Source organism: Electrona antarctica, assembly GCF_951216825.1.
Source record: "Electrona antarctica genome assembly, chromosome: 22".
Taxonomy (NCBI): Eukaryota; Metazoa; Chordata; class Actinopteri; order Myctophiformes; family Myctophidae; genus Electrona; species Electrona antarctica.
In genome coordinates, this window is record NC_136805.1 from 883,386 (window position 1) to 907,159 (window position 23,774).

The 23,774-nt window shown below is 44.1% G+C and overlaps 1 protein-coding gene across 4 annotated transcripts; it reads right to left on the reverse strand.

Annotated features, from left to right (window-relative positions):
• Window positions 1–1,582: 1,582 nt before the first annotated feature.
• Window positions 1,583–22,310, reverse strand: LOC306914926 (uncharacterized protein). Of its 4 annotated transcripts, none has more exons than XM_079492162.1 (9): window positions 22,090–22,310; window positions 15,810–15,980; window positions 10,372–11,044; window positions 9,947–10,079; window positions 9,607–9,622; window positions 7,864–8,769; window positions 7,295–7,405; window positions 5,036–5,152; window positions 1,583–2,110 (listed from the first exon to the last, which is right to left on the reverse strand). In XM_079492162.1, the coding sequence occupies exons 1-9, from the start codon at window positions 22,097–22,099 to the stop codon at window positions 2,082–2,084; spliced, it is 2,166 nt and encodes a 721-aa protein (XP_079348288.1). In that variant the 5' UTR covers window positions 22,100–22,310; the 3' UTR covers window positions 1,583–2,081. The 4 variants fall into 4 exon arrangements, with proteins under 4 accessions (XP_079348288.1, XP_079348287.1, XP_079348289.1 ...); XM_079492161.1 differs by lacking the exon at window positions 9,607–9,622 and adding an exon at window positions 9,850–9,865; XM_079492164.1 differs by lacking the exons at window positions 1,583–2,110; window positions 9,607–9,622 and adding exons at window positions 2,352–2,437; window positions 9,850–9,865.
• Window positions 22,311–23,774: the final 1,464 nt, after the last annotated feature.

Consider the following 23,774-nt stretch of genomic DNA (forward strand, 5'->3'; position numbering starts at 1 on the left):
AAAGCTCCCTTTTACAGTCAACATAAAATAAATAAAGACAGTGCGTTTGTGTCAGAAACATGAAACACAATAAGGTTTGTTGAACATGCTTCACATTCTATCTCACCAGCCCTCCTCATTTGCATATCGTTGGTTGCCGTCGGGCAGAAACCTTGGATCTCCACATTTAAAAGGTTTATGTTAATGCCATACTTCGTCACAAGACAAAGAGTCTTGTGAAAATAGCCGATCTACAAGTGCGTTTTGAGCTTGTATATCTTTTTCCCCGTTTCCTGAAAAGAAACACGCATACAAGGTTTACGGCATACAAGGGGCGGCGGTGGCTCAGCGGTAGAGTGGCCCGGATGGTAACCGCAAGGTTGCCAGTTCGATCCCTGTGGGCTCCCCCAGAGTTGGCTCCCCCAGAGTTAGTGTCGAAGTGTCCTTGTGCAAGACACTGAACACCTTAATTGCTCCCGATGTGCAGGTTGGTGCCTTGCATGGTTTCCGCCGCCATCGGTGTATGAATGTGTGTGTGTGAATGGGTGAATTGATGCGCAATCTATGTAAAGCACCTTGGATGAAGGCGCTATATAAATGCACCATTTATCATTTTTACACCAAACAGCGACAATATGCTGGTGTCACAACAACAGCCTAACAGGTCTTATTTGAATAAGACATTTGTAGAAATTGTCCTCAGGTCAAAATGGGTTAAGGAGCGAGTGTTCCTTTACACCTCGTCTACACAGACAAGGAGCGAGTGTTCCTTTACACCTCGTCTACACAGACAAGGAGCGAGTGTTCCTTTACACCTCGTCTACACAGACAAGGAGCGAGTGTTCCTTTACACCTCGTCTACACAGACAAGGAGCGAGTGTTCCTTTACACCTCGTCTACACAGACAAGGAGCGAGTGTTCCTTTACACCTCGTCTACACAGACAAGGAGCGAGTGTTCCTTTACACCTCGTCTACACAGACAAGGAGCGAGTGTTCCTTTACACCTCGTCTACACAGACAAGGAGCGAGTGTTCCTTTACACCTCGTCTACACAGACAAGGAGCGAGTGTTCCTTTACACCTCGTCTACACAGACAAGGAGCGAGTGTTCCTTTACACCTCGTCTACACAGACAAGGAGCGAGTGTTCCTTTACACCTCGTCTACACAGACAAGGAGCGAGTGTTCCTTTACACCTCGTCTACACAGACAAGGAGCGAGTGTTCCTTTACACCTCGTCTACACAGACAAGGAGCGAGTGTTCCTTTACACCTCGTCTACACAGACAAGGAGCGAGTGTTCCTTTACACCTCGTCTACACAGACAAGGAGCGAGTGTTCCTTTACACCTCGTCTACACAGACAAGGAGCGAGTGTTCCTTTACACCTCGTCTACACAGACAAGGAGCGAGTGTTCCTTTACACCTCGTCTACACAGACAAGGAGCGAGTGTTCCTTTACACCTCGTCTACACAGACAAGGAGCGAGTGTTCCTTTACACCTCGTCTACACAGACAAGGAGCGAGTGTTCCTTTACACCTCGTCTACACAGACAAGGAGCGAGTGTTCCTTTACACCTCGTCTACACAGACAAGGAGCGAGCGTTCTCTGCTGAGGATACTACTGGGTACACCCAGATAGAAGCAGTTAAGGTGGCAGGATGCCGCTTAGAGCAGGAGTCTCTTCCTGGGTTTTTAAATAGCTGGTTGATGGAACATGAAGCGTAACGGCTGCAACTCAACGCATCGTCTCGGCAAAGCGCTTCCGGTTTTCTGGCCGACGCGTCAAGCTGCGTCATTTCCATCCACCAGCTGTTTAAAGACCCAGGAAGAGACTCCTGCTCTAAGTCTAAACGGCGTATATCTGGGTGAACCCACACTCTGTATGCAGAGTATACAGCAGTCTGTGAGGACAACACCTGCATGCAAACCTTGTGAATGTCCTGGGATGGTTAGCGTTGCTAATCCGTGGGACACGACAGGCTTCCTTCGATCCACGATGATGATCTGCTGTATTCTATTCTCTGATGATCTGCTGTATTCTATTCTCTGATGATCTGCTGTATTCTATTCTCTGCTCCGTTGTGTAGAACGGAGACTCTTCTCTAATGGTACTTCCTCCAGCGGTCTCGTTCTGAAACACATTAAAACACACCAGTTAAATCACCCTATTGGTCTGAATAGAAGACTATATACGTTCGTTTACAATGAAATATCCTATAAAATCGGGTCGTATTATAATCGGGGACTAGTCTATATTTGACATTCAATGTTCTTTTTCCACAAATGAGTCTTGAAAAATGGGGGTGGTCTTATAATCAGAGTCGTTTAATATTCGGCACAATGCGGTACTAATAGTAAAACAGTGATAGAATGGACAGTATAGAGCACCGAAGTCCTGACGTCACTCGCTCGTCCCCTCGATTCCCCTGGTTCTGTCTGGTTCACGGAAGTAATTTCTCTATGGAGAATAACATGGGCTCATCTTAAAATCGTTTCATATAAGCGTTGTGGTCCAAAAATAAACAAGCTGTCTCAGTGTTATTGTCGGGGAGGTGTCTCTGTATCGTTATATTGTCGGGGGGGTGTGTCTGTATCGTTATATTGTCGGGGGGGTGTGTCTGTATCGTTATATTGTCAGGGAGGTGTCTCTGTATCGTTTGCGACAGTCAGTCACTCATATATGATAGTCTGTTTCTAGCGAAAATGTAACTAATTCAGTAGCAGTAACAATAGCGTTTTCTCTCAGTCAGTTGATTCTTCATATCCATATGAGTGAAGCGGCCGGGGTGACATGTTTATTTTTCAAACACAGTTCTTATATGAGGCGATCTAAGATCCCCCCTATGGGGATTACAATGCAAATAAAAAGTACATGAACCCGTGGACTTAGCGCCCTCTACCGATATTGACGTCAGACTTCGGTGCTCTATGGGTACAGAGACAAGTCCAGCGCGCCTCGGCCAGCAGAAGGTAGAAGGGCTGGTCTGTGCTCAACAGGGACAAGTTGAATATGAGAGGATAATACCTGGGCACTTCAGGACAGAGACTACCTAAATAAAATACTGTCTGGACCCTATTTTCTACAGTCTATGGTCTGGACGTATTTAGTAATTTGCACGGAATCAAACAGTGGTAGAAATGTTGCATCTGTGGAAGTTAACGGTTGCATTTCAAAGAAATAGAATCCTGTGGATGTTTGATTCGACTTGGGAACCGAGTGGCTCCAATGTGGATGTCTGGTCTTGGTGTGAGCAGCCTGTGACCTCAGTCATCTAAACCAGAGGTTCCCTTACGCAGAGGAGTCGCCCAATAAAGATGAATAAAGACAAAAGTGGAATGAAATATTTATATTGCTACAGGTAGTTCTTCTGACCAAAGCAGTTGGTTGAAACAGGCTCTCCAGCCGTGCTGGAATGAGCATGACATCACACCTATAGCCGCTAATTATAGAAGATTTGAGAACGGATTAATCACGTTAGAAAGTTGTGCTGATTAGTGATTAGACAGAGTTTAGTCAGAGCAGCAGCATTATTGGCTTTAATGTAACAAAAACAAAACAATTCAAAGAATAAATAAAATTGTCCTCTTGTGTTAACTGTGCATTAGGGCTTTCACTTCTAGTGATTTTTACTAGTTGACTAGTTGACTAGTTGTTTAACTACCTATTATGTAAAAAAAAAAAAAAAAAAGAATTATATATATATATATATATATATATATATATATATATAAATAATATTTGTACATTTAAAAACTGTGTACATTGGTGACTATAATATAGCATTCTAGCTGATCTTGAGGCCTACAAAAAAAGAAAAGAAAAAAAACTAGTTATCAACTAGTCAACTAGTACCAACAAGGTCGACTAGAGGATTTACTAGTGGACTAGTTGAATAGTGGACTAGTTGAATAGTGGACTAGTTGAATAGTGGACTAGTTGAATAGTGGACTAGTTGAATAGTGGACTAGTTGCTTAAAGCCTTAGTGTGCATAGCTGAACAGGACGGGGCAGGTCTATGCTCCTGTACTTTAACAGGTCTATGCTCCTGTACTTTAACAGGTCTATGCTCCTGTACTTTAACAGGTCTATGCTCCTGTACTTTAACAGGTCTATGCTCCTGTACTTTAACAGGTCTATGCTCCTGTACTTTAACAGGTCTATGCTCCTGTACTTTAACAGGTCTATGCTCCTGTACTTTAACAGGTCTATGCTCCTGTACTTTAACAGGTCTATGCTCCTGTACTTTAACAGGTCTATGCTCCTGTACTTTAACAGGTCTATGCTCCTGTACTTTAACAGGTCTATGCTCCTGTACTTTAACAGGTCTATGCTCCTGTACTTTAACAGGTCTATGCTCCTGTACTTTAACAGGTCTATGCTCCTGTACTTTAACAGGTCTATGCTCCTGTACTTTAACAGGTCTATGCTCCTGTACTTTAACAGGTCTATGCTCCTGTACTTTAACAGGTGTATGCTCCTGTACTTTAACATCAGTTATTATGGTGGCACCTGGAGAGACAGATATTGTCTGTGTAGTAGGTAGTAGGTATAAACAGGTTGAAAACCCCTGATCTAAATGACGTACTGTAGGACTCCAAATTGCCCAATCAGAGCCTTGTTTATTAAACTAGTATAGTGTGGGCATTCAGACCCCTCGGTTAGGAAACACCCATCGTAGACATTAGGTTCTTAGAATAAAGGATTAAGCTCCAAAGCTTAAACACCATAGTGGACATGACGTTTCCATAAGACCATATTAGGTTCTCAGCTTGCTTATGATTCTTGATGACTATTTATGTATTTGATGTATTGTTCCTGCTTACTGTAACTCCCTCTGGATTAAGACTGTCTGATAAATAATACCTAAATTGTACCCAGATCAGTCTATGACATCAGTATACTGTGAAATCCCCCCCCCCCCAGCACGCACGCACGCACGCACGCACAGAGACACAGTCCTTACTGATGTGTGGGTAGGCCCACATGTAGCTGACAGCACAGTATCCTGCTAACAGAACACACACGCACACACGCACACACACACACAGTCCTTACTGATGTGTGGGTAGGCCCACATGTAGCTGACAGCACAGTATCCTGCTAACAGCATGGCCACGCCCCCCACACCACCTTTCCTCACGTTGATGTACTTCCTGTAATACCACTGCCAGCCTGCAGGGGGACACAGACAGACAGGATAAGGATTAGTCAGTGTATATATAGTACAATGTAGGCATTGATCAGACGCTCTTAATCCAGACAGATTTACAGTAAGCAACACAAGGTCAGATTCATAGACATAGTCCTCTAGGACAGGGGTTCCCAAAGTGGGGTCCGGGGACCCCCAGGGGTCCCTGAGGGAGTTCCAGGGGGTCCCCAGCTAAATGGTAGTTAGGAACCAAATGGACCCTTATGGGTCTGTAACTCAGAGAGTGTACGAATGGAACCAAATGGACCCGCCAGGGACCCCCATGAGAGAAGATTCTTACGTCTCTAGCAGTGATTCTAAACCAGTTTAATTTCAAGGACCCCTAGTTTGACATGCATTAGTCTACGGACATTTATATTGTAACATCAATGTTAATTGTTAATTTAAAGGACAACTTTAGTTTTTTTCAACCAAGGTTCATGTTTTAGGTTGTTATTAGAGATGAGTGTTAATTGTCTCCACCAGGCCGAAGGCATAGTTTTGCACTCCGTCCGTCCGTCCGTCCGTCCGTCCGTCCGTGTGTCCGTCCGTCCGTCCGTCTGTGATCAGCTAATCTCCGGCACCGTTAACCCGGTCGATGCCACATTTTGCACACACACTCCCTGGATGCCAACGATGAACCTCTGCCCCAAAATTTCCAGACCGGCTTGTTATAGCGCCACCAGGAGGCCACTTTGTGCAAAACAAGTTTTTGGACAGTACACCTACAGATTTTGTCCAAACATCACGCAAATTGGTACACAGTCTCTCTAGAGCCATTCAACGAAACAGGTCTTTCAGATTTCTCAGACTCCATCCTGATTGGCTAAGATTGGCTTCCAAAGCAAGCAGGAGTGCTCAGTTTCAAACAAAATGCTGCAAATCATGAACACATCGTGTGATTTCCGTGAAATTGTGCACGCACATTCCCACTAGGCCGAGGAAGAAATGCCACATGAACATTTTCAACTCAGCCTCATGGTGGCGCTATAACTGGCAGTAAAGTGTTTTTACCTCTAACTGCACGGATCTGTGGATAACTTTGTATGCCAACTCCCTAGAGGCCAAGGAAAAACCTTTGCCTGGAATTTTTCACATCTGCTCTTTATAGCGCCACCAGGAGGCCGACATATGTAAAACACATTTTCTAATATTACTCCTTCAGATTTTATCCAAATTTCACGCAAATCGGTACACATGCTCTCCATAGTCATGTGATCAAGACGGGTTTGTTTGATTTCTCATAATCCACCCTCATTGGCTACGATTGAGTAGCCCGCTTTGTACCCGTTTTGTACAAACTACTCAACGCAGCGTCCGATTGTGGTGAAACTGTGCATGCATATTCCCACTAGGCTTTGGAAGAAATGCCACTTGACAGTTTTCAAATCAGCCTCATGGTGGCGCTACAACAGGCCAAGCCACGTCACACACACGCACGCATGTACGCACGTGCACGCGCACACGCACACACACGTTTATATTGCGCCTAAACATTTTGCCAAACATCACACTCACACTCCTATCCTCCTGGTGGAGACCTGTGCCCAGAAGGGCACTTTTTCTAGTTATTTTTCATTTGCTGCTTTCTTTCGTTTTAGGGATTATAGCTGTTTTTGACAGGGGGGCGGGGGCATTCGAGCATGGGGCTAAATATGTTTTTTTTTTTTTTTTTTTACAAATCTTTATAGCGATTTCTTTTTTTATTGTTTACTATAGTCCTACTAGACCCAAAGAAATTACCACCTCAGCAGTGTGACCGGGGGTTCTGTTGTAAATGGTGCATTTATATAGCGCCTTTATCCAAGGCGCTTTACATAGATTGCATTACATTCACCCATTCATACACACATTTATACACCTTTACATAGATTGTGCATTACATTCACCCATTCACACACACATTCATACACCGATTGCGTCGGAAGCCATGCAAGGTACCAACCAGCACATCGGGAGCAATTTGGGGTTCAGTGTCTTGCCCAAGGACACTTCGACATGTAGCCAGGAGGAGCCGGGATTCGAACCGCCGACCCTTGGATCATTGGACGACCTGCTCTACCTCTTGAGCCACAGTCGCCCACTTGTATAGTGTGTGTACAGTATGTAATATGTGTACAGTGTACCTCCACGCATCATGTCCACCACCTCAGCGGGCCGTCCGGGGGTCTTGAGGGCCAGCCAGGAGGAGACTTCTCTCAGCTTCACCTGGCCTAGAGGTCGCTCTGACAGCACACCTGTGATGCACAGTGTGCATGCTTTAGGTCATGATCATCTAATGAATATTTATATGGACATAATTAACCCATTTTGACCTGAGATCAGATTCTAAAAATGTCTTCTACATCCTGACAGTTTTCTGAAAAAGCTATGTTTCTATGTCAGTCGTACGACCTACAAGCTCGTAGCGTGCCACTCGGTGGCGCGCTATGAGCTTGTAGATCTGCTATTTTTCAATAGCTAAAGCATAACATAATGCTAACACCAAAAGGGGTTCCCGCCAAAAATGGGTTAAATAATGTCATAATCGGCAAACATTCTGTGAAAACAGGCAAACATTCTGTGGAAATACGGTAGCCAGACATTTGGCACAAATAGCCACTGTACAAGAGCTGTGAGCTTGTAGATCAGACATGTTTGCTATGTTTGATGTACGACAAAGGATTTAAGACGTGGTTTAAATATATATACAGACCCTCGATTCTGTTCACATTAATGACGTCTGCTTTGTGGACCTGGAGCAGTGGTGGGTTTGCCCTCGTCAGGGTCTCACTGGGTCTGGAGGTCACAGTGGGAGGTGGAGGTGGGTTGGATCTGGAGGTCACAGTGGGAGGTGGAGGTGGGTTGGATCTGGAGGTCACAGTGGGAGGTGGAGGTGGGAGAGGGAGGGAAAAGGAGACAGGAGCGCCAGGTGGACCCCCTCGTTCTGCAAGCGAACCGACAGAGGGTGAGAGGAGTGGTCCCACCTTGTTATGGCTCAGGTTTGTCCTTTCTGTCTGTGACAGCCTAGGGGTGGTTCTGTCTGTCTGTGACAGCGTAGGGATGGTTCTGTCTGTCTGTGACAGCCTAGGGGTGGTTCTGTCTGTCTGTGACAGCGTAGGGATGGTTCTGTCTGTCTGTGACAGCCTAGGGGTGGTTCTGTCTGTCATAGTGACCGTAGGGGTGAGTACAGGAGGCGGTGTGGAGCTACCAGGTCCACTCTGCGACGGGCCCGAGGACGGAGACGTGGGCTGGGCGGTGCTACGGCCTGCGGGACTCTGTCTGCTGACCGGCGGAGGTTTCTGAGCTTCAGGGACAGCGATGAAGCCCGGCTCTGACCGAGCAACGGGTGATGACCGCCGCTTAGCGTCCAGGTCAACATGACCGAGTCCTGGACTGGACCGGACAGCATCCACGGTGACCGGTCCTTTGGTTCTGGAGTCAGCGGTCAACACTGACGCTGGGACCTGCTCCAGTATTCTGCTGGCTGTATCTGACCTGCTACTGGTGTTGGAGTGACCTAAACCGGCCTTCCCGTCCTCCACAGAGGTCCTCTTAGAGGCCGTGGGTGTTTTCTCTTGTCGCTGACTCTTCTTCTTAGAGAGGCCTTTAGGTTTGGTGTCTGTGGAGAGAAGAGCAAGTCTATTGTAGTAAAACTCACTCAATAATGAAAACAAGAGTTGACAGATAAACATTTCACTTAACTGAAATTAAAACAGAGTTGAGAGTTTAGAAAACTAAAACAATGACTGACTCAAACGGTCTACTGCGTTTAGAAAACTAAACTAAAACAAACTCAAATCATAGATACTATGTATTAGACATTTGGATGGACATGAAATGTAATAGCTATTAAGCACTGTTGACATAAATCTTCAAAAGTGGCGAAATTGTGCAATGCATTGTGAGCTTGTAGATCGGCTATTCTTGCTACTTTTCTTAGCTTTTAAAATCTCGCCTCACTGCAGTGACTAACTGGAACCAACATTAAACTAATACAAACTAAACTTCTAATCCTTAAAAAACTAAAAACAGACTGGTGTACAAAATAGTTCTTTAGCCTGTTTTTCTTATATTTTAGAGTCCCAAAATATAAGAAAAACAGGCTAAAGAACTATTTTGTACACCAGTCTGTTTTGCTTTTAAACCAAAATCAGTAAACCAAGAGGATATGTTCTATTGTTCTTGTTCCTGTCTGCTGCTGTGATGTGTGTCCTGTAATGTACCTTGTGTAATGTATTGTGTATGCCCTGTCTGTATCTTGAACGGTGACGTCATGGACGCAAAACAAATTTCAGTGAGAGCTGACAATAAAGTTGTATCGTAAACAGACGCTATGTAAATGTGAATCTCTATGAACCTTGTTGTGGAGTGACCTGTCTCTGTGTGAGCAGAGATGTAGTGGAGCTCAGAGTGGCTGAGTCTGAGGAGGACACAGACAGGTCTCTATATTAATCACCTTGGTGTGGTGTGACCTGTGATGTAGATATCAGAGAGGGTGAGTCTGAGGAGGACACAGACAGGTCTCTATATTAATCACCTTGGTGTGGTGTGACCTGTGAAGTAGATATCAGAGTGGCTGAGTCTGAGGAGGACACAGACAGGTCTCTATATTAATCACCTTGGTGTGGTGTGACCTGTGATGTAGATATCAGAGAGGGTGAGTCTGAGGAGGACACAGACAGGTCTCTATATTAATCACCTTGGTGTGGTGTGACCTGTGATGTAGATATCAGAGTGGCTGAGTCTGAGGAGGACACAGACAGGTCTCTATATTAATCACCTTGGTGTGGTATGACCTGTGATGTAGATATCAAAGTGGGTGAGACAGACAGCTGTGGTGTGGTGGAGCTCAGAGAGGGTGAGACAGGCAGCAGGTCCAGAGAGGTAGGTGTGGTTCCTTCCTGTAGATCTGACAGCACCTCTGCGGACCTGGAAGTAGCCGTGTAGTTATCACACAAATCGTCTAATCGCAATTAATAGAGATAATCGCAATGATTTTGTCATAATCGCGTTGAAAAATGTTCAACGCGAAATAGCTGATAGCTTTATAAATGTCAGTCATTTCTTTGTATATTTCAGTTATTTGACATATCTTCCCTCTGCAATGTTTGATTACGAAGCCTAAAAGGCTTCCAATGTTCAATGCCAACAAAACACAATTAAATCATTGATCGCAATGCCAATTATTAGTGTGACAAATAATCATCAACTGAAACTTTACCTGGAAGCCTCGATGAGAGCACGGAGACTCTTCTTTTTAGGCTTAGACGCGGTGGAGCTGAGAGGAAGAGGAGGAAGAGGAGGAGGAAGAGGAGAGAGAGGAGGAAGAGGAGAGAGAGGAGGAAGAGGAGGAGGAAGATGAGGAGAGAGAGGAGGAGGAGAGATGGAGCTGGAGGAGGAGGCCTGGGCAGGAAGAGGAGAGAGAGGAGGAAGATGAGGAGAGAGAGGAGGAAGAGGAGGAGGAGAGAGAGGAGGATAGATGGAGCTGGAGGAGGAGGCCTGGGCAGGAGGAGTAGAGAGAGGAAGAGGAGGAGGAGAGATGGAGCTGGAGGAGGAGGCCTGGGCAGGAAGAGGAGGAGGAGAGATGGAGCTGGAGGAGGAGGCCTGGGCAGGAGGAGGAGGAGAGATGGAGCTGGAGGAGGAGGCCTGGGCAGGAGGAGGAGGAGGAGAGATGGAGCTGGAGGAGGAGGCCTGGGCAGGAGGAGGAGGAGGAGAGATGGAGCTGGAGGAGGAGGCCTGGGCAGCCAGCTGCTTCATTTCATCCATCAGCTTCCGTTTCTTCTTTTTGGTTGACACTGACGACGATGATGATGATGATGTCATCTCTCCGCTTGTGGGCGTCACCGTGGATGAAGACGACGTCAATGGAAGCGATGCTTTGGTCTTCTTCACTCCTGCGAAGGAGATGGAAGAAGAAGTACTCACATGGTTCACTGCAGTACTTAAGTAAAGGTATCAATGTGTAGATATACTCTGTTACAAGTAGAAGTCCTGTATTGTAAAAATGCATTTGTGTAAAAGTATCTGCATCAAATGTACTTTAAGTACCAAAAGTAAAACATTAGTGGTTTAAATAGTAAATTAGTAAAAGTAGTCATTGTGCAGAATGTCCCATTTCACAAGTTCAAAATGTATAATCCCTTGGGGTGCCACCCCCAATAGCAGCCCTTTTGTGACATATATTCATATTTTTAATTCATCATTTTAATGCCAAAAGAAAAATCCGCGATTTACACACTATATCTCATTTTGACGGGGCAAGACTATAGTATTGGGACAATCAGTCCTGATGGTGGCGGTAACGTCACCATTGTGCCGATTCTGACCAAAGAGAGCGAGTGAACGATGACCACTTCCGGTTTGGATCAAAATATCCGGTAGTAGCTTTGCTACTGTGCCACAACATCAGATGTCCGGAATGCTAAGCTATCATCGTCTTTTTCATAACTAAGTCTAATTAAGCTCTAATCAAGCCCAAAACATCGCATTTTACGCAGCTCACAACGCGTCGCGCTGCGACGTGTTGAGAGCTTGTACTAGATCTAATTTCGGGGCGCAACCCAGCACTCTTTAGCTAGTGGAGATGCGGTGTGTAACGACATGGATTTATAAACAAATTTGTTCAACGCAAAATACTGTGTTCAAGTTCAGGAGACTGACTGAATAAAAAGCAATTCTCCTGAACGCTGCCGAGGAGGGCGCAAATAAGAGCCATTTTAAGCATGCAGTGTGCAACATGACAACTGTTATAAAGTACTGTACAGTAACACCTAAAGTCTCTTCTCTTGTTTATGTTGTACTATTACTACAAAACAATCTAAAATAAAGGGATTTAAGATCCTTAAAGCTGGGCTGTTGCCTGAGTCCAATGTATTTCTGCCTACTTCTGGAGTTCCGGTCCAGGACATGTCCCAGGTGGTTGTCCCTAATTCTCAATAGAAGTCTATACCCAGGGGGCAAAGGGGGTTGACCTGCATTTGTCATAACATACAAAGTTGTCCACCAGAAATAATATCTATGACCCCATAGGATCACAACCTATATGGACAACTCGGTCAATTTTGTTGCGAAAGTCCAATATGGCCGCCCCCAATATTAGCCCCTATTAGTTATAATGGGGGGTGAATAGGGCACATTTTTAAACTGAGAGATATTTCCGCAAAACTTCTCAGGTTGATCAATGATATGAATACGAACATTTTTTGTATTGCAAGTTTCCATGAAATCCAATATGGCCGCCACAATATGGCCGCCACAATATTAGCACCAAGAAAATAGGTTTTGGCTCTAACTTCTGAACCAGATGAGCTAGAAATTCAAACTTGGTGTCTATTTCATGGTTTCTGACCATGAGAGACTCAATGGAATACCTATTGTATTATTGGGTGTGTCTGGACCCTTATTGTGCATATTTACAAGATGGTGGCTACCCGAAATAGTGCGTTACCATTATTTCTACCATGATTGTTGACTGTTTTGGCAAACACAAGCAATATTAATCCATTGGCTAAGATTCATGGCACAGAAGGGACATATTTTCTTGAGCTTGCATATTGTCAAAATGGCTGCAAACATGAAAAAGAAAAGAGACATTACATTTCCTGTCAGATCCTATTACCCAGGGGGGCAAACCACCCCTTTTTGGATACCTGCATTTGCCATAACATCAAAGGTTGTCCACCAGAAATATCTATGACCCAATAGAATCACAACCTATATGGACACACCAGTCAATTTCTTTGCTGGAAATCCAATATGGCCACCACAATATTAGCCCCCATTAGCCTATAATGTGGGTGAATAGGGCAACATTTTAACTGAGGGATATTCCCACGAAACTTCACAGGTTGATCAATGATATAAATACCACAATGGTTTGTATTGGAAGTTTCCATGATATCCAATATGGCCACCACAATACTAGCACCCAGAAAATAGGTTTGGCTCTAAATTCAGAACCAGATGAGCTATAAATACAAACTCATGGTTTCTAACCACGAGAGAGATATATAAATATTTTAGCCATAATTTCCATCTATTAAGTATTATTGTTCTGGGGTGTTTCTTTGCAGAAAGACATCCCTCTGGCTGTATTTTGGTTTTGTTCTACTGTTTCTGTTGGCATTTCCTCTGTTTATGTTGACAATCATCCCTGGTAGGGACGTGCATCGTCAAGCCGGACATCCCTTCCTTCACTGAGTATGGATGGTCTCTCAGTGATGGTCCCCTGTCCATCTAGAGCCTCTGGCCTATGCCAGAAAATCTGTTCATGTGCCAGGGACTGGAGACAAGATGCAGCAGGAGCTTCACTCCATTCCTGACTGGGGATGCATCACCATTATCTTGGACTCTGGCTGGCATCCTGTCATGAAAGGACGCAATGAGAGAGATCAATGTCCCTGGACAGCCAAACTTGCCAGGGATCTGCCACAGGCCCTCACGATTGACTGTGTGAAAGGCCTTGGTGAGGTCGACAAACACCATATAGAGACCCTTCTGCTCTCTGCACTTTTCTTGCAGCTGGCAAATGGAAAAGATCATGTTACAGGTACCTCTGCCTCCGTGGAAACCACATTGGGATCCAGGGACAACATTCTCAGCATGGCTGATTAGCCGGTTGAGGATGATTCTTGCTAAGAATCCTGTGATGTTCAGGACTCAGGAGGGCTATACCATGATGGTTATCGCAGTATGCCCCGTCCCCTTTCCTCTTGTAAACATGCACTATGGATGCGTCCTTGAAGTCTTGAGGGACTTCGCCCTATCCAGATTACCTGGTACAGGTGCCATGCCTCCATTCTTGTAGATGTCTGCGGGCAACCCATTACCTCCTGGTGCCTTTCCAGAAGTGGTTTGTTGGAGTGCTTTCACTGTCTCTGCACTGGTGGGGGGGAGGGGTCAGCCAGATCAGCTTTGATTGGCAGCTGGGGTATCGTGGCAATATCCTCTTCGGAAATTGAGGACTCTCTGTTTAAGACCTCACTGAAGTGCTCTTCCCAGTGTGCTAGGATGTCACTCTTGTCAGTGAGCAGGACACTTGTCAGAGGAGCGGACTGGAGTTTAGCCAGTGGTTTTGGGCCCATAAATAGCACACAGAATGATGCATGCATCTGAGACATTCCCAGTCAGGAATGGAGTGAAGCTCCTGCTGCATCTTGTCTCCAGTGCCTTGCACATTAACAGATTTTCTGGCAGCCTTTGATACAGCTACATAATATTGTCTTGTTCATTGACATAGGCCAGGCTGGCTCTGTAGATGGACAGGGGACTGCATTCCCGTCACTGAGAGACCATCCAGACTCAGTGAAGGAAGGGATGTCCGGCATGGCGATGCACGTCCCTGCCAGGGATGATTGTCAACATAAACAGAGGAAATGCCAACAAACAGTAGAACAAAACCAGAATACAGCCAAGGGGACGTCTTTCTGCAAAGAAACACCCCAGAACAATAATATCTTTCGTGGTTAGAAACCATGAGTTTGTATTTCTAGCTCATCTTGTTCAGAATTTAGAGCCAAACCTATTGTCTGGGTGCTAGTATTGTGGTGGCCATATTGGATATCATGGAAACTTCCAATACAAAAAATTATGGTATTCATATCATTGATCAACCTGTGAAGTTTTGTGGAAATATCCCTCAGTTAAAAATGTTGTCCTATTCACCCACATTATAGGCTAATGGGGGCTAATATTGTGGTGGCCATATTGGATTTCCAGCAAAGAAATTGACCGGTGTGTCCACATAGGTTGTGATTCTATTGGGTCATATATATTTCTGGTGGACAACCTTTGATGTTATGGCAAATGCAGGTATCCAAAAAAGGAGTGGTTTGCCCCCCTGGGTAATAGGATCTGACAGGAAATGTAATGTCTTTTCTTTTTCATGTTTGCAGCCATTTTGACAATATGCAAGCTCAAGAAAATATGTTCCTTCTGTGCCATGAATCTTAGCCAATGGATTAATATTGCTTGTGTTTGCCAAAACAGTCAACAATCATGGTAGAAATCATGGTAAAACACTATTTCGGGTAGCCACCATCTTGTAAATATGCACAATAAGGGTCCAGACACACCCAATAATGAAAAGAGGTATTCCATTGAGTCTCTCATGGTCAGAAACCATGAAATAGACACCAAGTTTGCATTTCTAGCTTATCTGGTTCAGAAGTTAGAGCCAAAACCTATTTTTTTGGTGCTAATAATGTGGCGGCCATATTGTGGCGGCCATATTGGATTTCATGGAAACTTGCAATACAAATTTTTTTCGTATTCATATCATTGATCAACCTGAGAAGTTTCGTGGAAATACCTCTCAGTTTAAAAAATTGCCCTATTCACCCCCCATTATAACTAATAGGGGCGGCCATATTGGACTTTCGCAACAAAATTGACCGAGTTGTCCATATAGGTTGTGATCCTATGGGGTCATAGATATTATTTCTGGTAGACAACTTTGTATGTTATGACAAATGCAGGTTTCCTAAAAAAAGGGTGGTTTGCCCCCTGGGTAGTAGGAGAGCCGCCATTGGACTGAAGCCCCATGAAGTGAACGCAGTTTGCGTAACTCTGTCTATATCTAAGGCTCTGGTTTGAGCTAAAAGGATAACACAAACACCACCAGGTACAGTCAGATTGTTTCTTGTCACTTGTTTTTCTTACTTGCTAGTGGTTTTTGAGGCGTCGCTGCTGGGGTCAGTTTGGAAGGTGGAGGTTCCACGCCGTCATCAGAGGGGTCTTTTGGGTGGAGGGTGGGGGGTGGTGCCTTGGCCTTGCAGTGCGGCAGGTGGGTTTTCAGCCTCTTGAAAGGCTTCCCACAGAACGGACACACCTCTGCAAAACAGAAACGAAAAACAACGTCAAAACTCTCCCTTCCACTCGACAGAAACTTGAGTCATAACTTAACTTTGTCATTTCAAGGAGACGATGGGACATTCTGCATACATTTCACTTTTGGTTTGTTTGATTGATTGATTGATTGAAAATTGTCTGTAGAATGGGACAGTCCAATGAAGGTACCCGTCAATATGAGACGCGTTTTGATGGCGTCATCACAAAAAGGTCTGTCACGCCGGCGTGCAAAGGGTTCTGGGAAATTGAGTCCCGTTGCTTACAATGGCGAATTTTGTATTAGTAACTCATCAGTCGGTGCAGTGGCTGTTCAAAGGTAACTCTATACTTAGGCAGTCTAGGGTATTAGACCGCCGTACATTGGCGGCATTCAACCTGTTGAGGATAAAACCAGGAGACATAATAAAGACATAAAAAAAATAATAATCAAATACGATTAAATACGTTAGATTCAATGGAATACGTGTACAGAATAGAAAATGCTTACTGTAAATCGCTCTGGATTAAGAGCGTCTGCTAAATGCCTAAATTGTAAATTGTAAGTACATTTTGATACCAATACAATTTTTGTACTCGGGTCAATTTTGAATTCCAGAATTCCAGACTCTGGGGGTCCCTGGACCCCTCAATAAACCCTGGGGGTCCCTTAGCACTGGTCCATAGATTAGGCATTAGAGCTATGGACCAGAGCTAGGGGGTCCCTGGACCCCTCGTTGCATTACATACTGTATGACCTGATTGGACAACCCGACCAAAGCCCAACGGATTGGACAAGGTTCACGTGACGTTTTTTGTTGTTCGTTTCCGCTGTAACAATATAAGTGTCAGCGGCACCAACAGCTCTGTATAGTCATCTACAGAGCAGGAGTGAAACATCCACCCAGCGTTTTACTTCTGTCTGCAATGTTACGCTGGACTCTACGTCTGAAAGGAGCTCCTAGCCATGGTGATCTCGCTTTAGCCGTGAGAGACAAAGTGTACTGCTTTGGAGGAGGCGGCAATCACATTGATGTTCACGTCTTCAACACAGTGTCTTTATGCTGGAGGAAGCTGGACCCAGTGACTCATGGAACGGGAGGACGCCAGTTTCCATACGGTTTCCATGGCCTCACAGCTGTGTCGATAGAAGATACAGTTTACATCTGGGGAGGTATTCATTACTGCAAAATGCTTTATGCATTTGATGTCGACGCCCACAGATGGTTCAAACCCAGGGTCTCTGGGACTTTTCCAGAGGAGAGGAGCTGCCACTCAGCCTGTGTGTTGAAGAAGTTCATGCTTATCCATGGAGGGAAGACCCAGACTGGACTCATTAATGACATGTACAAGTTGAACACTAGCACAATGGTCTGGTCTTTAGTTAACACCAGAGGAACTCCATCTCCTGCTTCATATGATCACTCTGCCACCATCATCAGGACAAAGATGTTTGTATGTGGGGGAATCGGAATGAACAATGATAGAATTGACAGCATCAGAGTGTTTGACACAGAGACCAAAGTCTGGCTGAACACATATTTTGCACAGCTTCTTCCAGCTGAATGCTGTGATCAACCAGCATTTACCTACAATGGAGAGCTGTACATGTTACACTACAATGACAATGACCCAATTAGAGTGTGTATATTCAGTCCAGAGACCTTCTCCTGGAAGAAGGTTGATCCCAAGGGGAAAGGACCATTTGCAATGGATGGTATGTGCTGTTGCATTGTGGGAGAACGTATCATTCTCTTTGGAGGACTCCAAGAAGATGGCGATATCGCTGATGAGCTGTTCATCTTAGACTTCAGTCCTACTCTTAAGACGTTATGTAAGGTAGCAGTTATCCAGTACGCTCTGGGCCAATCAGAACTCCCACACAACCTCAGGTGGGAACTGGCAGCCGTGACAACCAACGACAACAGACGCCAACAACAGAGAACCAATTCAACACGAATGAACAGAAGATAGAGCAGGAAATGATGCAAAGGATCAACCACCAACAGGGTTTATCGTCTCAATAGAAGAATCAACCATCAACAGGGTATATCGTCTCAATAGAAGAATCAACCACCAACAGGGTTTATCGTCTCAATAGAAGAATCAACCACCAACAGGGTATATCGTCTCAATAGAAGAATCAACCACCAACAGGGTATATCGTCTCAATAGAAGAATCAACCACCAACAGGGTTTATCGTCTCAATAGAAGAATCAACCACCAACAGGGTATATCGTCTCAATAGAAGAATCAACCACCAACAGGGTATATCGTCTCAATAGAAGAATCAACCACCAACAGGGTATATCGTCTCAATAGAAGAATCAACCACCAACAGGGTTTATCGTCTCAATAGAAGAATCAACCACCAACAGGGTATATCGTCTCAATAGAAGAATCAACCACCAACAGGGTTTATCGTCTCAATAGAAGAATCAACCACCAACAGGGTATATCGTCTCAATAGAAGAATCAACCATCAACAGGGTATATCGTCTCAATAGAAGAATCAACCACCAACAGGGTATATCGTCTCAATAGAAGAATCAACCATCAACAGGGTATATCGTCTCAATAGAAGAATCAACCATCAACAGGGTATATCGTCTCAATAGAAGAATCAACCATCAACAGGGTATATCGTCTCAATAGAAGAATCAACCATCAACAGGGTATATCGTCTCAATAGAAGAATCAACCACCAACAGGGTATATCGTCTCAATAGAAGAATCAACCACCAACAGGGTATATCGTCTCAATAGAAGAATCAACCACCAACAGGGTATATCGTCTCAATAGAAGAATCAACCATCAACAGGGTATATCGTCTCAATAGAAGAATCAACCACCAACAGGGTATATCGTCTCAATAGAAGAATCAACCACCAACAGGGTATATCGTCTCAATAGAAGAATCAACCACCAACAGGGTTTATCGTCTCAATAGAAGAATCAACCACCAACAGGGTATATCGTCTCAATAGAAGAATCAACCACCAACAGGGTATATCGTCTCAATAGAAGAATCAACCATCAACAGGGTATATCGTCTCAATAGAAGAATCAACCACCAACAGGGTTTATCGTCTCTGTCCAAAAATCGCCGATGGACGATATATTCGTGTCATAAAAGTAAAGTGAGAACAGGTCACTACAGGTCGCAAAAAAGCCAGATCTACAAGCTCTCAAGGCGCCGCGTCCTGCCTGTTTTTGCAGCGCCGTTCGCTACGCGTTGAGAGCTTGTAGATCCGTCTATTTTTGCAGCGCAGCCAGGGTAACAAAATAAAAAATAAGTTACAGGTGGAGATGAAGTGAAGTTGGAACGGGCAAGCAGCTGCAAGCCAAGCTAACATCACAACCACTGGCTGGTGACAGTGTTGTTAGCCGCAGCAACATGTAGCCTGCCCTGGTAACTTCTCCTCCTCCCCGGAGAACTCTTGCCTCCCTCCCCTCGGAGCGCCGGCTGATCCACAAGCTCTCAAGGCATCGCGTCCTGCCTGTTTTTGCAGCGCCGTTCGCTACGCGTTGAGAGCTTGTAGATCTGTCTATTTTTGCAGCGCTGGTGTCGGGGTTCGTTCACGTTGTCAATAAAAAAATAACCTAGATTACAGGCGGAGATGAAGTTCAATCAGTGGGTTGAATCAGTAGCTACACGCTAAGCTAAGCGCTAAGCTAACGATCCCCGAGCCTACACTAACACTAGCAGCCTGTTTTTTATTTCCCCCCCGACTTCACGGGTGGCGCATTGGGATTGTGATGAGACACGAGACAGCAGTGTGCATTCTGTTGTGACTGTATATTATTAAACTGCATGGGTCTGGACTCCGGAGCATAAACAACATGTAGGCTACAGTACAGTAGCCTCCCTCGGCTCGGTCCCTCCCAGCCTTTACTCTGGCTGCTAGAGTGTTCCCCGATGCTGCGGTGCGGGGACTGGGAGCATACCAGGGAGGAGGGGTTTTCCACCCGGCCGCTGTTACTACTTTGCTGGCCCAAATTGATTCACATGTTGCTCACACTTTACAGGTTAATTGGGCTAATATTTTGCAAAAGAAAATAATCGTCCCGAAAAATCGCCTAATAAAAATATTCGGCGATTGGACTCGTACATTCGCGATTGACGATAGATTCGTATCGTCACCCAACCCTACAACATAGTTGTCTCTGCACCAGCTGGAGCTGTTGTTGTTGTTAGTAGGAATAAACACACAGACGCACCCAGGAGGAAGTGGACTAAGGCGTGGTGGAGGAGCCAAGCCAAGCTCCTGTTTCTATGAAAAAGGAGGTGTTGCCCCAAAAGGCACAAACACAAGAAATACCTTTTTTGAGAGGAGCCAGCCCCTCCAATGCACAGCTTTGTATGTATGTCTGTGTGAGCACGGAATGTGTTGATTTGATTGGCTGAGCACGGAATGTGTTGATTTGATTGGCTGAGCACGGAATGTGTTGATATGATTGGCTGAGCACGGAATGTGTTGATTTGATTGGCTGAGCACGGAATGTGTTGATTTGATTGGCTGAGCACGGAATGTGTTGATTTGATTGGCTGAGCACGGAATGTGTTGATTTGATTGGCTGAGCACGGAATGTGTTGATTTGATTGGCTGAGCACGGAATGTGTTGATTTGATTGGCTGAGCACGGAATGTGTTGATTTGATTGGCTGAGTACGGAATGTGATGAATGATGATGTATGATGATAAGAGCGCCCCTCACTTCACACGAGTGTGATTGTTTATTTTCCTTTACAGAATGGATTACCAGATTGAAAAATAAATGGCTTTTTTTTTCATTGGCTACTTTGAGAGAGTATTTTATTTATTTACTTACAAAGAGTTGTAAGTACAAAAATGCCCTCCAATCATTTCAATCGCTTTGTGACGTTCATGAATGTTTTCTTTTCACAGATTTTACTGCAATACATTTACCCGTGTCGCAGGGAACACGGGGAGAACATGAAACAAACCAATAGTAAAGGCTCACTGGCGTTTGCAATGAACACTGATGACACCTGACCAACCCCACCTGTAACAGTGAAATGTGACCAACTGCCATTTTAACAACGTACACATTCCACAACCAGTTCAAAAGGACAGCTGAGAATGAACTACATATCATAATGCATATGGATCTCCTCACTGGTCGACAAAAAACACCTTGAAGACCCTAAAAGGAGCCCTTGTACAAGGTTTATTTTTCTATGCATAGTACCACGAGCACCTCAAAGGCCCTTAAAACAAGGCTCCAGACTTCCCAACTGGTCAGGCTACTACTTGGCCTCACTCCCCGAACCCACCTCACCCCTGCCCACTTTGACAGGCTGGAGGAATGGCTTAGGGTTAGCGACAGAGTACAGCATCTTGCAATGGGTCTGGTCCACAAGATTCGATACACCACCAAGATACCCATATACCTGTCTAAATACTTCCTTAATGTCAACGAAGCCCACACCCACAACACCAGAGGGAGTTCAACAAACCATGTTCAACCCATATTTGGCACAAACGAGGCGCCCGCAAAATCTGAATCCCCCCACACCCACCCCTTTTCCCCCTCACTGTATATGTTTCTTTTCCCTTTTTATCTCCTATGATGATTTCATGTTTTTGGCTATATAGAAGTGTATATTCGTACGTCTCTAAATGTTTTGATGAATTGAAAATGGTGGACCCTCTTGTAAACAAGTGTAATGCTTTATGGTGTCGTCCACTCAGTTTTTGTATTGAGTTGTACTTGAAATGTACTGTAATTCCGCAAACTGTTAATAAATCAATCAATCAATCAAAAAAATTAACTCTGGGGGTCCCTGGACCCCTCAATGAACCCTGGGGGTCCCTGGACCCCTCGACGGACTCTGGGGGTCCGTGGACCTCTCGTTGCATTACATACTGTATGACAGAACAAGAGTTATTTTCCCTCTCATGAAACAGTAAAATGTGACCAACTGCCATTTTAACAACTTACACATTCCACCACCAGTCCAACAGGACAGCTGAAGGGCAGTGTACTGCCTGAGAATTCACTACAGCAAATATCATTCATAAATATACATAATGCATATATAAGTATTGATAAAATGTGACATTTTTAGTGACACAAAACAACTCTTACCTGAGCTCATTATTCCACACACCACCACACCGTCTGCAAATCAACCAATCAGAGTCAGAACACGATGTTCCATAATAACTTTGATAACTAATCGCCGTCACTCAACAACACACTTAATTACAATTACATTCTTCTACAAGTCGTCCCGTTTGTATTAACGACATGTAAAGTATCTTATATAAACACGGCTGTTGTCTTTTAAATAAGATAAAAGTGCCTAATGTTAATAATACTACAACATTAATTCATGGAACTTCCATCATGCTTGTTTATTATTATCCGTGACGTCAGCACGTCAGCAGCACGTTCCAGAAGGACCCCAGCAGAAGCAGAGCTCGAGCTGGCCTTGGTTTGTAGGTAGCCCCGCAGAGTGCCTGAGTGGAAAGTTACAGTATTATGAGTGTCAGAAAGAATACAAACGTTAAAATAAGTAAGTGTTAGAAGGGTTTATAAAATGTCAACCCGCCGTGGGAAGACACGTCAGTTCCCCCTCCTCCGAGGTTATTACATATTTAGTCATGGAAATGCTGTTATTCATAAAGATAAATGTTTTTATTTTTTAACTTTAGTGGGTGTGGTCCATACTCCATAGTACTTTCTGTACTCGGCTGAGGAGGCGTTGTTATGAGACTACTCAGCCCAGAGAGAGGGGGTCCTAGTGAGGCTGTAAAAAGAACAGATCTACAAGCTATCAACGCGTAGCACCGCGACGCGTTGATAGCTTGTAGATCTGCTTGGACTTTACAATATGTAATCTAACCCAGCCCAGGGAAACAAGGAGATTTATTTATGACTCTGGTTTCTTCCTTTGTACAATTTCACAGAAAATGTGTGGGGAATAAAATGAAAACTCTTTGATCAATATATATATACATACAGGTCCATCCCAAATAATTATAATAATCTGAAAAAAATGCATTATTTGCCATAATGTAATAACAATAAATACACTTTCCTATATTTTAGATTCATTACTCAATGATAATTTTTATATTTATATTATTATTTATATTAAAGTCTAACTCATATGTTGATTGGGTGATGTAATGGTGATGTGAAACGAACGGTGCAAACAAACATTACATTATCTTTATTGTTAATGGCATTTATTGTTTGTGTTAGGGACAAGATGATGTAAATGTTCCCTTCATTTTCAATGGCGTTTTTAAAACAAACATTGGAACTAAAAACAAACATTAAACTACAGGTATATCGCCTAAAAAAAGTACCATGTTGTTTCATTAGAAAAGTGTATTTTATTGTTGAGGTTACAGTGACATGAGACTTGACAGTACAAGAGGAATGAATGAATGAATCTTCTGGAGGAAACTTAATTATAAAAGTAAATTTTAAACAAAACAAAAAAAAAAAGGAACAAAAAAATACAGCTTAAGGCAAATTATGTCTTCATTGAAAAACAAAAACAAAAAAACGGGTATTGATTTGAACACACAGGTAGTTACAGCAAATAAAATATGCCATTTTCTTTTTCTCTACAACCATTTACATACGTAATACGTATTAAAGAGATACTAGGAAGGATTATTTACATGGCAACCGATTAACACTATTTACAATAATAGCCCAGGATTTGGAAAACACACACACGCACGCAGGCTCACACACGCAGGCTCACGCACGCAGGCACGCACGCACGCACGCACGCACGCAGGCTCACGCACGCA